The sequence below is a fragment of the Microtus ochrogaster genome, chromosome 8 (genome assembly GCF_000317375.1).
Source record: "Microtus ochrogaster isolate Prairie Vole_2 chromosome 8, MicOch1.0, whole genome shotgun sequence".
In the NCBI taxonomy this organism is placed as follows: domain Eukaryota; kingdom Metazoa; phylum Chordata; class Mammalia; order Rodentia; family Cricetidae; genus Microtus; species Microtus ochrogaster.
Window position 1 is genome coordinate 28,433,886 of NC_022015.1, and position 14,973 is coordinate 28,448,858.

The window sequence follows — 14,973 nt, forward strand, 5'->3', positions numbered from 1 at the left end:
CATAGTTTCTGACTCCCCAGAGCCAGAACAAGCCCCACATGGATTCCCATGTTCCCCACCAACCAGTCTGCTTTGGATATTCCTACTGCCCTTGGAAAGCCTTGGGAGTTCTGGTCCTGGCTTCTGCCTTCCTGGAAAAACCTCATTAGAAGTCACAGAAATCAATTTGAGGGCAAGCGGTCCCCCTGAGTCGCTTGTTCTGCCTGTGTGACAACCCATCTACAGCATGGGACATCCGATCCATGCCTTGTGGAATCCCCACATCTGTTACCGCAGCCTGTCCTCCAAGAACATGGACGTGGAGGCTGGCCCATCAAATCTTTGACAAGGCCCAGGGGAGAACTGGTGGGGCCCAGAGGCCTCTCTGACTGTGACAGAGTGGACCTTGTGGCTGACCAGCTTAGCGACTGCTCGTACAGAGCAGATGCTGAGCCAGAGGCTGACCTCTGGGCAATGCAGAAGTGGGTAGTTTCACTGTGGTGACACACTGAGAAAAGATAGTGAGCATTCCTGGAAAAGAAGAAGGAGGCTTCCCACGCCTTCTAATGGCCTTTGGCCAAAAATGGATAGAGTTGAATCAGGGTACCCTGAGCAATGCAACTCCCCGGCACTGGCTCAGCCCTGCTTTTCAGTTCCAGGCAGCTCTCAGCAGCCCATGCTAGAATTTGCTCCAAGTCCTACCTAGCCCAGGGTATAGCATTCCTGAGTCACAGACAGGAAGTCTTGGATCAAGCTGCTCCAATGGGCAGGTTTAGGCTGGAAGGAAGGGACAGATATTCCTATTTGTGAAGCCTAATACAAACCTCTGGGACAGAGCCACAGGTTGCTATGGGTCACGGCCTCTGGATTACATGCACAGAGGTGGGAAGACAATGACCAGATTTGAAACTCCTTCGTGGATCCCCGAGCTTCAAGGGACTTAGGCTGGCCCATGGGAGGAAGGACGTGAACCCCCCAACACACACTCAGCTTGGGAACAATATTTGGCACTCTGGAACTCAAGAGGATGGAAATCTAGGTACTGGTCTCCAGGGCCCTCTCATAAGGGGCAGGCTCACTCCTGACAGCTTTTGGTTCTCAACTCCAGGACATAGCCCTCTGGGCTATGTTCAAGAGAGGAGCCAAGCTGGTTAGCTGGAGTAGGGTTTTGATGGAACCCTTTGGGTGGGAACGTTGTGGAGATTAGAGAACACCCTAACAGGCTGAGAGGGTGCATAAGTTGATGACCACAAGGTCACCAGGGACACTCAGAGCGTGGTGTGTGCACAGGATGGACAAGCAAGGGTGCTTCGCGAAGGCCAGAGGTCTCAGCACTCCTGACATTGTGACAGAGAGTTCACAGCCCTGAAAAGCCAGCCCACAATGTATTTGTTCCTCAAGAACTGTACCCAGCCTTGGGGCCAGCCTGTTCCTTTATGCCTGGTGTTTCTGCCCCAACTGGGCTGAGACGCAACAGCTGTTCCCTGAGGGGTCTCCAGCTTCCTCTACCTCCTCATTGTGGAGAGGGGCTAGGTCAGAGGTGCTCAGAGAAATAGCTGATTAGCAGCGTACATTTGGATACAGGGGCCTCAGACAAGACACTCCATCTTATTCCTCTGTCGCAAGAACTGATGGGAGATCACTTGCAAACTGTACCATGTGGTGTGCTACGGGAATCCTCCCTCATCCCTACCCGGGATCCTGATGGGGGCTCTGCCCTCTACCATCTGCCCACCTACAGGCCCTCCAGACCCTGGTACCTCCCAGCCACTGCTCACCTGGCTGCTGCTGCCTCTGCTCCTCCTCTTGCTCCTCCTCGCAGCCTACTTCTTCAGGTAGGAGTGTCCCCAGGCGCTGACGTGCCCTAACCAGCTCCTATGAGGAAATGAGTGTGCTGGAGGCTGGGGGTGTGGGCCCAAACAGCTCAGACACCAGCTGGCCGGCCTGAGCTGCACAAGGCTCAGCCATGAGCAGCCGAAAGAGCTTTTCCCGGCTCACCTGGTGGGTATGGCCACACTCGGGGCTTGGGGATTCCTGTTGGGCCAAGATCTAACACATCTTCTGCCTCTCAGGTTCAGGAAGCAGAGGAAAGCCGTGGTCAGCAGCAACGACAAGAAGATGCCTAACGGGATCCTAGAAGAGCAAGGTATTGTACACGGGGTCTCCGCGCTGTCATGGAAAGGGACAGGCGTTCACAGCCCTGTCCAGATGTCACTTAAGCCCTTCCCCTCTCTCCAGCTCCGCCTCAGTTTGTGCTACCGCTTCCTAGTAACGTAGAATTTCTCTATATTTTGGAACTTGGTGTCAGAGGTCATTTTTCCTGCACAGAAGAGCGGATGTCTGAGACATTTCAGTTTGTGGGTTTTTTTTTTTTTTTCTTAAAGAGACCATTCATATCCTGTCAGGTTAGCAGGGCTTTGCCACCTAACATTTCACATTGAGGCCTTTGAAGTCAACCTATGGTAAGGCTCCTACTTGTGAAGAGAAGTGTTCAGTTGACACTGTGGTGCCTCAGAATCAAGCTGGAAAGGACACTGCTCAGGCCAAAGCTACTCTCTCTTCTGAAGGAGCGTCCATTAGGAGACATGCCTGGCTTAGATTCCGGTTGTGTCCTAACTTGTAAATGCTGCCTACAAAAGCTTGTTTTTCTTTCTGTGTCCCAATGGCAGACAAAGAAAAGGTTTTAAACACACAGGTTCTAGCTGAGTGGGGTGGCACCGACTTGTAATCTCAGCGTTTGGAGGCACCTGCTCAGGCAGAAGCATCACAGGTTCAAGGCCAGCCTGAGCTACATAACAAGGTCTTACTTCAAATAGCCAAGGAATCCGGGGATACATTATCAGTGGCACAGCACTTGCCCGGCATATGCGAAGTCCCTGGTACAACCCCCAGTGTGACAACTAAAAGCTCAAAACACTGCTTTCTACTGGTGGCCTCAGCTTTGCCATAACTTCCTACATAGCTGTGCCTGGCTTGAGGTTATGTGCCTGTCATCAGAACTCAAGTGAAACTTTTGAACTCACTCAAGGTAGTGAAGGGGCTAATGCAACCCCCAGAGCTTGGGAGAGTGTGAGCAGCAGAGAACCCCACTGAGCTGTCGCCTTGCCCCTAGGGCTTGGGGGACCTGCATGCCTCAATAGACCATCACATAGTGCCAGGGCACCTCTGTCCTCCAGCCTGCTCTTCTCAGTTCTCTGCACATCCCAGATGCCAGTGAAGAGGAAGAGTGGGGCTGGGAGGGGGACAGAAGCCCACAGGCTTCTACCAGCTCGCCTGGCTGAAGCCAGAGGCTGCCTTGGAGCCACGTCTGTGGCATAGACTCGGTGAACTCTGAAGATGGGACAGGGCCTTTTGCAAGGGTGACAGATGACTTATTCTACTGACCTTATCAATGTCAGCTGTGAAGAGAAACCTGTGAAGAGAAACACCAATCCCTGACACTGCTCACACCTCATTCTGAGCTTGTGTGAGTGACTTGTTCAAGCCCCTCGGTCCACAGCCCACAGTCTCCTTTGCAATAACCACCTCTCCCTGCCTCAAGGATGGTTAGTTTCTCTGCATTGCAAGGTATGGGATTTGGGGAAGCAGTCCTGTGTGTTGCCAAGAAGAGGAGGCTGCAAGACGGAGATCCTGGCAGATTCCCGTCCATTCTGAGTTTATATCAAGAGCCCTGTGATTCCGCTTCTCTGACTCCAAACCTGGACCCTGCCACGTGAAGCTGCAGTAACCCTTGTGTAGGTGCATAGGCTAGCAGGAAGGATGAGTGGCAGGTGAGTTAGTGAGCAAGACCAAGAATGCAGTGTCTGTGATGGACAGGAATGCTGCCATCACTTGCTGAATAGAGGGTGTGTTGGGAAGCAGATGTTTGATTTAGTGGCTCAGGGCTGAGTTAGCCCCAGGGTGCGTGATTTGAGAGTGCTGCTCACCTCCCACTTTACAGATCCATGAGGAATGCTGTCAGACTGTCCAAGGACTGAGTCACCCATGGGCAATGGATCTAAGTGGCTTCTCTGTTTCTCCTGACCCTACAGAGCAGCAGAGAGTGATGCTGCTGAGCAGGTCTCCGTCGGGTCCCAAGAAGTACTTCCCCATCCCGGTGGAGCACCTGGAGGAGGAGATCCGTGTGCGATCAGCAGATGACTGCAAACGCTTCCGTGAGGAGTTCAATGTGAGTGCTCCAGGTCTCGGCCACGACGAGGAGCAGCAGGACGGTCAGAACCAGTCATTCTTGGGACTCCGGGACCTGGTGCCAATTGCAATGCTGCTCACAAGTGGGGTCTGGAGAGCCTGGTCCCTAGTGCTATTCCCTTCATTGGTGCTCACTGCTCCTTGTGAAGTGAGATAGTTGCATCCGATGCTCCTGAGGGTTGCAGCCAGCTCAGCTATTGGGTACCATGTGTATCACCAGTTGCGATAATGATTCTGCCATTTGCTGCCTAGCGCAGGTGGCAGTTTCATGCTGAAGGCTGCGGAGAGCCTCCCACCAAGCCTCTTGTCATGGTCCCCAGGAGGCTGAGCTTCTGATCAGATCAGCAGTTGTCCCTTTGAGCCATTGTCACGGCACAGTTCAGTAGTTGTGGAGACTGTCTGCAGGGGACACTAACTCATGTTCAGTGTGTGTGCGTGTCTCTGTTACTTGTGAGGAATCCCTCCCACAGCCTTTGAGGAGAAGTGGCTCCCTGAGACATGCATGCCCTTGCCCACATACGGTCTCATAATCATTCTCAGACTCTCAAGACACAGAGCAGATGGGTCACCCCACCCTGAAAGTTGCCCATTTCCTCCCTAAAGCTGCCCATTTCCTTTTTTTAAAAGTTTTTATTTTATGTCCGTTTGTGCCCCATGCATACAGTGCCAGAAAAGGCCATCAGGTTCCCTAGAACTAGAGTTCCAGGTGGTCGTGAGCCACCAAGTCAGCTCTGAGAATGGAACCCGGGTCTTCTACAAGAGAAAGTGCTCTCAATCTCCCAGCCATCACCCAGGCCCAAGTTGTTCATCTTTTTAATGTCTATGAGATAGGTAGGCATGACGCATTGTCTTGGATACAAGGCTCCATTCTGTTGCTGTTTTGATGTGTTTTTGCTCAAGTCTTCACCCTGCGTGCAGGGCTGGGAGCGGAATGTTGGTCCTGAGCAAGCGTGGGTGTCCAGGGATGGCCTCCGGGGCCTGTCTCTGTCCCAGCGGTGTCACATCGGTTGTTCTGCTCCAGGTTCCTCCCACCGCCAGCCACCAGCACCTGGGGATGGAGACTCTGGGGCAGCACACACGTGAGCCTAGAGGAGGAGGTGTTCAGGCAGTGCAGTGTGGTTGCTTCCAGAGGTGGTGTGGACAGTGATGATGACCTGACTTTTCACACAGAGATGCCTGGGGGGGACAGGGGAAGGCGCTGGGGGGCGGAACCACCCTTCACTTACTTTTCAGCATCGCACCCTCCCCTTTGTCTTGCTTCCCTTCTTATTGCTGCCAAGTGTGTTTTCCTCCTCCTCCTCTTCTTCTTTTTGAAAATTAGGTCATACTGAAAGATAGCACTCGAGCGCTGGTGTTTTGAAAATTTACAACTGAACGGCAGAAGTTAATTCTCGTTTTCCAAAAGAGCTGTCCCTCACGTTGCTGGTAGAAGCTGGTCCCACCCTACGGCTCCCACTTCCCCTTCCACTTCTGCTGTCCTGCGTGGGGTACCAGTGACCTTGCTGTTAGTGGAGGGTCTGGGAGTGGCCAGGAGCAGGATGAGGTAGCTGAGGGACTTGGCTTAGGTGCAGAACTCAAGAGGACACGCAAAGCACAGTCGCTAAGACTTGCTATGACTTGATAGCTTCTTTAAAATAGTGAAACAAGGAGAGAGATGGCTGAACCAGCCTGAGCACAATCAAGAGAGAATGACGTCAGTGAGCATCCCCATTGCCAGGGACCCCACAACGGGCTGTATCATGAGGTTATGGATCCCACCACTATTTAAAAGTTTGATGTTTTCACCCTTATGAATTTTGAACATTAAGTTAGTTTTTTTTAGAGGAGATGTTTCCGGGCTGATAAGATGGCTCAGCAGGCAAAGGCACTTGCCACCAAGCCTGACAACCTGAGTCCAATCCCAGAAACCCACATGGTGGCAGGAGAGGACCGATTTGTGACAATGGTCTTCTGACCTTCACATTCATGCCATGGCAGGCACGTGTGCACACAGGCATGCAAACGCAAACGAATAATTGTAATCTCAAAACTGTAAGAAGAAAACACGATAGAAAAGATGTTGCCTTGAGGGCTCGTTTCTGCTGATTCTTGGCTTCTTTTTTGGAGCCTTGTAAATTTTATACTCCAAACAAATTCTTCCCCCTCCTGTCCCTCCCAGGCTGCCTCTGTGTAGTCCTCGGCTGTGCAGGGTCCCCCTGCCTGGCAACGGGCTGCTAGAGATACAGTTGTGGGGTAGAGTGTATGCAGCCTGCAGTGTAGGGAACTGCCAAGGCCATGCCTCTGCGACATCTCTCTTCTGCCCAGATCAGCCGCTCTGGTTCTTAGAGAACACATTAAAGTTGTGTTTCCCTACCCTTCTCTCTTTCTCTGGTCTGATGGCCCCTTCCAAAGGTCCTGGAGTGTGGGGAGGGGGGGCTGAGTGAGTCTCAACATGTGTCTGGACATTGCCGTACTGCCGAGCCCGGGGTTTGTTTGACCTTGGGATCGTCAATCAGTACAGCTCGCCTGAATGCTTGTCTAGGCCTGGAAGACTTGGGATGTTTTCTAAACCTCTACCTCAGTTTACTTCTCTGTGAAATAGGGTTTTCCCTGCCCTATGGGACTTTGGTAACACATAAAAAAATAAGTAACAGGTAACATATGCAATCTGCTAGTTCCTCCTGGAGAGGGCAGATCTCTATCCTCTTCCCAGTTCTTGAATTCAATCCTAGAAAAGGAGGCCTCTGTGCAGGGAAAACCCTTCTCTTGGGAGCATCTTCCCACTGTGTCCCAGCAAGCTGTGTCAAACTATGGGCCTGGGACCTACCCTATGAAATACATACAAAGGGGGGTGTTTTCTGTTTTGTTTTGTTTGTTTTGTTTTTACAACACAACCACAAACCAGAGCCGTCCCCTGATGCTGATGGAGCAAAGCAGACCTCCCACAGAATGCGCAGAGGGTCACTGTAGGCTGAACATCTCCAGGCCCTCCTCCCTGGGGTACCAGGCAGCCGAGAACCGTGGTCCTGGGTAGCCTGGCCGCAGGGAAAACATACTGGGCCCAATCTGCGCAGGGAGCTGTTCAGCTTTCTTGGATCTGGAGGACACAGAGAACTTTGCCTGGTTCTGCCCACCTCCCCTAGTCCTGTCCTCTTGGAGCCTTGGGGTGGGGGGACACGGTGAACCACCTCATCTCTTTGTCCCAGCTCTCAGGGCCACGCAGCTGTGGAAAGGGCGGCCAGAGCCTGATTCCTCTTTCCACTCAGGCTTCGTCGGCCACTGCATTGCAGTTACTTTGCCTCCCTTCCCTTTATCCAGTTTGTCATTTTGAATAGGATTTATTTTTAGAGCACTTTCAAGTACACAGAAAAATTACATACACACTGGAGATGTGTACCCCTTCTCTCCCTCAGAGCAGGTCCCTCTGTCGTGGGCCGCCGGCGGGGGAACGCTCCATTTGTTACAATTAATAATCGCTGCTGGCGGTGTTATCGCTAGCTCCGAGGATCTGCTTGTTCTGTGGGGTTTTGCCAGCTGCAGGGTTTCATGTGCCACTGTAACTGGGTTTTGTGTCCAGGGCTGAAACCTTTTGAGAAGGCCCTGGGTTGTCATGGCAAATGCAGCATCCAATGAGAGCCAAGGAGGTAGTACCAGGCTAGCCCTGGTGGTGAATCAGAGCTCAGGCACCTGAGTGTTCATAGCTGGGGACCAAGCTGAAAACTCCTCATTGGGATGGCTAGGATGACCTCTGACTGGTCCCTCCACGCTGAGCCAGGCAAAGCCTCTGCCTGTGGCTATGAACTGTGGCGGCCCCAGAGCAGAGAAGGGGGTGCCCTGCAGCATCCTGAGGTAAGCCCCTGTGGAGAGCTGAGCTGACCACTGAAGACACTCCTGCCTGCTAGAGCTATCATCTGAGGCTACTCTATAAAGCCAGACCCCAGCTCCCAGGGACTTCGAGCGCGACAACGAAAACAGGAAAGCTCATGTTTCCCGTGCTTGATAAGGGAGTCCCTCCAGATCTGACCGACTCTTCAGCCAAATGATACCGAGCCTGTCTCAAGCCACTCTTTCTTGGGTCTGGTCCCATGTCATTGACTCGTAGGCTAGCTGTGAGGGGAGGCAGAGCCGTGCATCTTCTCTGTGCCTGATTCATTACAAACACTCAGTAAGTAGGAACAGTTCTTCCTTGGAACCCAGTCCTAGGACCTAGTTGGTCCTGGATCCAACCGGAGTCAGATTTAATGTTGACAGGTGTGACTTGAAGTACACAGTACTCTTCCCCCTGCCTCTTCTGAGTCTGAGGAGAGGCCCAGAAGCAAGAGGCGAACAAGTAGAGGCAACCAAAAATCAGAGGCAGGGTGGCTTCGGTGGTAGAAGGAACTAGAAACCCACATGGCCACTTCCATCCCAGATGTGGTGGCTTCTCAGCGACAGCATCCCAGCAAAGCGAAACTTCCGTTTCACACTGACACGCCTCAGCTGGGTTGCCAAGGTCGCTAAGGTGATGCATTTGGAGCCTCAAAGAGCCCCCAACTCCTAGCTGCTAAATCTGAGGACTGTAGGGTGGGGGCTGGGAGAATCAGCATTTCTAGGGTGCTTCTAGGCCCAACCCTGCTGACCTGACCTGATCCGATCCACAGAGATGTCTGAGTCCTAAGCATGGCGCGGGCTGTGTCTACAGTGCCTTTCCAAGATCCTTCTCCTCCTCAACTGCAGCTTAGGCCAGGGTCTCAGCACCCTCTTCTTGGTAGTCTTTGCTTCTCTGACTCCTGCACCAGGACCCCTTTGGGATCAGTTCACTTGTACCCGAGGAATCTTTTCCTGGGCTGGACTTCCTGTATGGACTGGGGCGTGATGGGATTGCGATATGAGTGAATTCCTGACCTCGCAAAGCTTAGGGGAGAGCTCATTGTCCGCCCAGTGTCTAGTGTAAGGCCTGAGGAAAGACATGGGTGATGGACAGATGGTAGTTTTAATTCCTGGGGTTGGTAGAGAACAGGAACCTGGGTTTAGATTCAACAATGTTCACTCTGTTCTCCGTTTCCTTCCAGTCGTTGCCATCTGGACACATACAAGGGACGTTTGATCTAGCAAATAAAGAAGAAAACAGAGAAAAGAACAGATATCCCAACATTCTTCCCAGTAAGACTTTGTTGTTGTTGTTTATTCTTTGTCTTTGCATGGTCTGTGACAGGCGGATTACACTTGGTAGCTTGCTGGTGACCATGTGCTCAGTGAATCCAGGGAATCCAGGGCCACACTGTCTTGAGGGCTTATTTCCCTGCACGGGGCGTGGGTGTTTTGGTTGCTGTTGACTGCGCTGGTTGCTAAGCATACAGGAAGCAAGCTGGGCAGGAATACTCCCCACAGGCTTGGACACCAATAGGCCAGGCCTCTCCTGCCAGATTCACTCCTGGACACCAGTCTAGGCCTGTTGGTGGCCTCAAGCAGCACTTTCCTTCATAATCTGTGTTTGAGGCTTACCTGGAGCAAATCTTCAATGTGGTCTATAGTCCAGAACCAAAGACCAAAGCGGTAGAATGCAAAGCCCACATGGGTTTGGCACCCTTGAAAAAAGGCTTAACAGACCTTACTCTAACCTCAGCTGCAGACAGTAACCGTGAGAGCTGGGGAGCGTGGTTGCCCAGGAAGTGTCAGAGTTAGGGTGCAGGCTGCTATGGGCTGGGCCTCTGTTGTGACCTGCTGTAGCTGGCTGAGCCTGGTCCTGAGGTGCCTGTCTCAGCCGCCAGGACAAACCCTGCACGTTCCCAGCTGCCTTTTCAGAAGCTGGCCCTGGAGGAATCTGCAGGCCTCCCCCCTCCCACCTCCCTGAACCACAGCTTTACCCTTCAGGCCCACAGAAGAGAAGCCACAAACAACTCCACAAAGCTCAGGCTGGCATCCTGAACAAAGGTCTCCTGCTGGTGCCAGAGACCCTTGCTCTTGAGGAGTGCCTGGTGGGGACAGGGAGCTGGCCATAATCAGCTTCAGTGTGCTGTACGTACGCGAAACTGTGACCTGTCTAATATATGATCTAGATTTCTAGTACTTTCTGGAGGTGGCAGTTCCCCACTGTCCATCCGCAAGGTTTTTAAGAGATTTCTGTAAAGCCTGCCACCTAGAGCAATGAACTGCTGCTTGTCAAGGCCGAGGGAAGGGGAAGTAATTGTACGGCAAGGCTGAGAGGGCTGCTTGTCCTAAGTTTAGACTCTGGATACAATGGCTTTACTGCTGAGTGGGTTGTGGAATCTGAGGAAGAAGGGGACCCTTGCTGTGGCTCAGGAGCTCCAAGGTAAGAAAGGCCACAGCAAGAGGGTGTCAGGCTCTTCAGAGTGGCGTGTGTTCACTGATAATTGAGATGTTCAAAGGTCAGTTTTGGCTTCTAATTTAATGCTTCACCCTTCTTGATGAGTTAAATTTATGCCTTGATTTAGTCCTCGTGTGTTTGGGACTATAGGTTAAGTTAGATCCTAGGGTCATGGTGGGCTTTACAGAAGTCTCATATAAACCTTGGGCATGGAGCTGCTACCTCCAGAGAGTGCTAGAAATCTAGCCTCGGGTCATCTACTGGACAGGTCACAGCTCCATGTGCCTCAGAGCTAAGGACATTCAGGGCATCTTACCAAACTTTCTCTCTCAGTCATTAAACCTGCTATCTTCCAAAGCTAACACTTACAGTCTTACCCAAGAATGTTTCTGAGACAGAGATGGCAGCTCACACCTGTAGTCCCAGCAGCCCCTAGGCTGAGGCAGGAAGCTCTCCAAATAGAGGCCAGCCTGGGCTACATAGCAAGTGAGACCCTGTCTCAGGAAAGATTTTTTAAAAAGAAGGAGGAGAGAAGAAACAAGGATGGGATGGAGAAAGGAGAAAGGGAGAGAAAAGAAAAGAGACAGATGACAGACAGACAGACAGAGGAGTGCTAGTTTCTGCTGAGAGCTCAGGACACCGAATCAGGGTCCAGCTCCTGCTGCAGGCACAGGTGGAGCTCTCAGCTCACCGAGGACTCACACAGGCTGGGTGCCTTCCAAACTCTTTCCGCTCCACACAAGGCGGGGTTGCCGTACAGAAGGAAATCCGCCTGCCCTCTCCCCATGTGGAAGTATGGCAGCACTGTAAACAGTCCAGTTCAGTGTCCCCCAGAAGTTCCTTTGCTCTTGTCCCAGGGTGAGGGCCGGCCTCAGCCCTCCTCTCCAGGAGTAACACCTGACTTGGGGTGCTGACAGCTACCCAGGATTGGGGGCATGGTGTGTTTACCAAGAGTGGTAAGCTCTTCGTTGTCGACTTGAGTTTCCTACAGCATGGAAACACCATGCCTGACAAGGACCAATCGCGGCACCTGGTTAAGGAGAGACATACCTGGTTATATGGAATGGCTGGTCCTGCTGGGGCAAGACAGTGGGCTGGATACCATGGAGTCAGATTACAATCTGCAAGGATGGATGGGAGGACCCTGTGCCCACAGCTCTAGGTGTCCCTTGCCTCTCTTAGTGTATCCCAAGCCAGGGTAGACTGGCAGTAGATTCAGAGATGCCCCTGGGCTGGAGTGCAGTGTGGGCCTTGGCCTGGGAATCCCCAAAATGGAGTCAAGTGCTCTGTGTCCAGAGGCTAGGCTCATGCCTGCGGGGACTCTCTGAAGCCAGCAGCCCGATGGCCCTCTGCTGGAAGTGTGCCAGTGCTCGTAATTTTAGAAAGTGATGTTTTGACAGCCAAGTGTGACTTTTCAGGATTAAGAAGCAGGAAGCGCTTAGAAGCTGTGAGAGACTCAGTCCGCGCAGATGCTATTTTTTGTCCTGTGTTTCCTTAACTGTTCCACGGTGTGAGGCATTCTAAATTCTCTTCAGCCAGCGCGGTATGTGCCGAGCCACAGCTGCTTCCATCCCGAGGCCCTGAGCCCCTGAGCAGAAGTGTCTAGATGGGTGGCAGTGGATTTGGGGTTTGTCATCGTGTCCCCAGATTTGTGCCCTCCCCTCCTCTGCCCAGAGCAGGACAGATGCAGCTCAGCAATGAAACTCAGTCAGGGAGTCTGAGGTAGCACACACAGCCCAGCCAACACCCTTCTGTGTAAAGAGGGCCCCAGCAAAGGCCGAGCTAGCCTGGAACTCTCAACGCTCCTGCCTCGGCCTCCTCAGTGCTGGGACTACAGTCCTTCCCGCGTCAGCTATCTTTCTCACTACATGTTGACAGGGTGGCAAAGTTTCTGTGGAAGAAAGGGCTGTGGAGGAACTGGGGCCAAAGCTCCCTGGTGCGTGCATACATCACTGTGACACCCCACACCATCTCTATACCGCACCCGAATAGTCCACGATAACACGTATCATACCACACACCTGACAGCACACACCACACACACTACATATACACGTTGTACCATACACCACACGTAATAAACTCATAATCAGCATGGCCCACCACACAGCACATACTTAGCACACTGAAGCATATGTACAAACCACATATGTACAACACACAATACCACAAAAAAATACACACACCACACGCACGCAGCTCATATAACTCACAACACAGTACACATCATCCCACCATACAATATCATCCTCATACCATACAACACATCCTCAACACATAGCACGTGTATGTAACACACAAAACACAGCACCACAAATATGCATGCACACACACATCGCTGGCTACTCTCTCACTCTGGAAAATAGCCTGTTGAGTCAGCTAGACTTTCCATCGTCGATAGTCAAACTCTGCAAGCACCCAGCTTCCTCTTAGCCCTGGGGCAGATGGTGATGAATGGGTATTGAAGTTCAGAGACCCAAACCCTTTATCCCCATGTCCTCTGGAAAGCCTGAATGGAAAGACCTAGTTCTTCATCCTGAGATCACGCTGTGTACACGCCTGTAGTTGTTAATGTTTGGACCCATTGTGAGAACATGGTCACTTTGTTCCCTGCCGTTCTGCCCATGTGATCATGGGGCCACCTCTCCTCCACCCTCCCCTGGCTGAGGCCCAGGTGGCTCAGGCAGGGCTCAGCCAAGCAGGCACACCCCACCCTGACCTCAAGGGAAGACCCGGTTATGTCCTTCCAGTAACTGACACTTGGATAAAGACACCCCGGGGTCCCTTTAGCTCCTTGTCCTAACACCATGGGTTGCTTGCTTTCCCAGATGACCATTCCAGAGTGATTTTGAGCCAAGTGGACGGAGTCCCCTGCTCTGACTACATTAATGCATCCTACATAGATGTAAGTTGATTGCTTTCCTTTCCCCTGGCTTGACATGAATCCGAAGCTGGATGTTCAGGGGCTGGGTCTGCACTGTGATGTCTGGGTTTCTTCCTCTCTGATACTGAGTGTGTGTGATCACCACCCTTCGGGCAGTTTGGTCACACTGAGAGTGTGAGGCTACCATGCTTTCTCAGCTTGCATCTTCACCAGAAGTCACATAGATAACAGTTCTGGGAAGGATAATGACTACAGCCATATACTCTGAAGGTGTTCAGTCCAGTTCCTTATAGAGCTGATGAACCACAACCAGCCAAATGCACGGGACTAGACAAACCACAATAGGCTATGGAATTAATTTAGGGTTTTTTTGAAATATCATTTAAGGTTTTAAATTTCTTACTTAAAATGTAAAGCAATCAAAGAATTTGTATATAATATATGAGCCCAACTAGAAATATAAAGGTGTGTATATCTGCTTGTGTGTGTGTGTGTGAAAACAAGCAAGCAAAGAAACAAACAAAAAAAACAAGCAAATAATAGTGAAGGCCTAGGGAAAACAGTACCTGTTATCTCTGAGGTTGCTGGTGGGTTTTGTTTTCGTGTTACTCTTTTCTGTTTTCTACATTCTATGGGGTGAATCTCCCCCCCACCCTTCTATGAACAAAGTGGTCCCCTGGGCAAAGATAGTCCTGGATAATTACAGGTCTGACTTCATTTTTCTAGGGTTACAAAGAAAAGAACAAATTCATAGCAGCTCAAGGTAAGCAAGCTTTCGACTTAGTCCATGTCTGCTCAGTATTTTTACACAGTCATTCCAATATCTAACTGCCAACCATGCCAACGATTCACACTGGTTTTTCACGTGTGTGTACCCCTGTGTCTCTGTGTCAGATGCCCATGCTGTGTGCCCCTCTGTGACTTTACGGCACATGCAAGGACCTCTGGTTGGCCTTCTGCCAGGCTAGACTCACATTCAGTATGTGACTTTGACTTCCCTCATCTGCCTGAGCTCCAAAAGGCTCCTACTTCAGTCGGGGGAAGGATAGGATGGAGGGGCTTTTAGATCAAGGTCATAGCCAGTGAGGGGAGGATGGGGTTGATTAGAACAAGGTCATAGCTGCCATGGCTTAGCCACAAAGTCACGTCTTCACCCTTGGACCTAGTCCCATTCTGTGCTTAGAGAACCTTCTAGTTAGCCAAAGGCTATATCTTTCCAGGAGGGCTCAGCAATTCCCCAGGGATCAGAGAAGCTGAAACGACACTTCCCCTCCCCCTCCTTTTAGGCCAGATTCCCTAGAAATAGAAACACTCGCTACACACAGGACACCGCACGCGCGTGCCCCTCTGTAAATGAGAGAGAATCTGTCAAACGTTGGTGGAAATATGAAAAAAAAAAAAAGGCCTGAATTTCTGTCCTAAGCACCAGCTTGCCAAAGAAGCATTTCTTTATCTCCCCAGCCCCTCCTCCTGAGCCTAGAACTCTTAGCCTTAGGATCACGAAATAGCTGTTATAACCCTAGGCACTGTGTCATATTCAGACAGGAAGTGGACAAAGGGCAGAGGAGTTTCTTCTTCTTCCTGATCTCTCTTCCCCCCCCTCTCCTTCCCTCCCCCCCCCAAGGACACGCACTCA

At 51.4% G+C, this 14,973-nt stretch overlaps 1 protein-coding gene across 1 annotated transcript in view; it reads left to right on the forward strand.

Moving 5' to 3' along the window:
- The window catches only part of Ptpre (protein tyrosine phosphatase, receptor type E), a 148,691-nt gene that overhangs the window by 112,504 nt on the left and 21,214 nt on the right, over window positions 1-14,973 (forward strand). Inside the window, exons 4-9 of the mRNA XM_005351420.3 lie at window positions 1,721-1,814; window positions 2,052-2,125; window positions 4,011-4,147; window positions 9,198-9,288; window positions 13,282-13,358; window positions 14,064-14,100. Coding sequence (XP_005351477.1) covers window positions 1,721-1,814; window positions 2,052-2,125; window positions 4,011-4,147; window positions 9,198-9,288; window positions 13,282-13,358; window positions 14,064-14,100 — 510 coding nt within the window. The remainder of the gene's footprint in view (window positions 1-1,720; window positions 1,815-2,051; window positions 2,126-4,010; window positions 4,148-9,197; window positions 9,289-13,281; window positions 13,359-14,063; window positions 14,101-14,973) is intronic.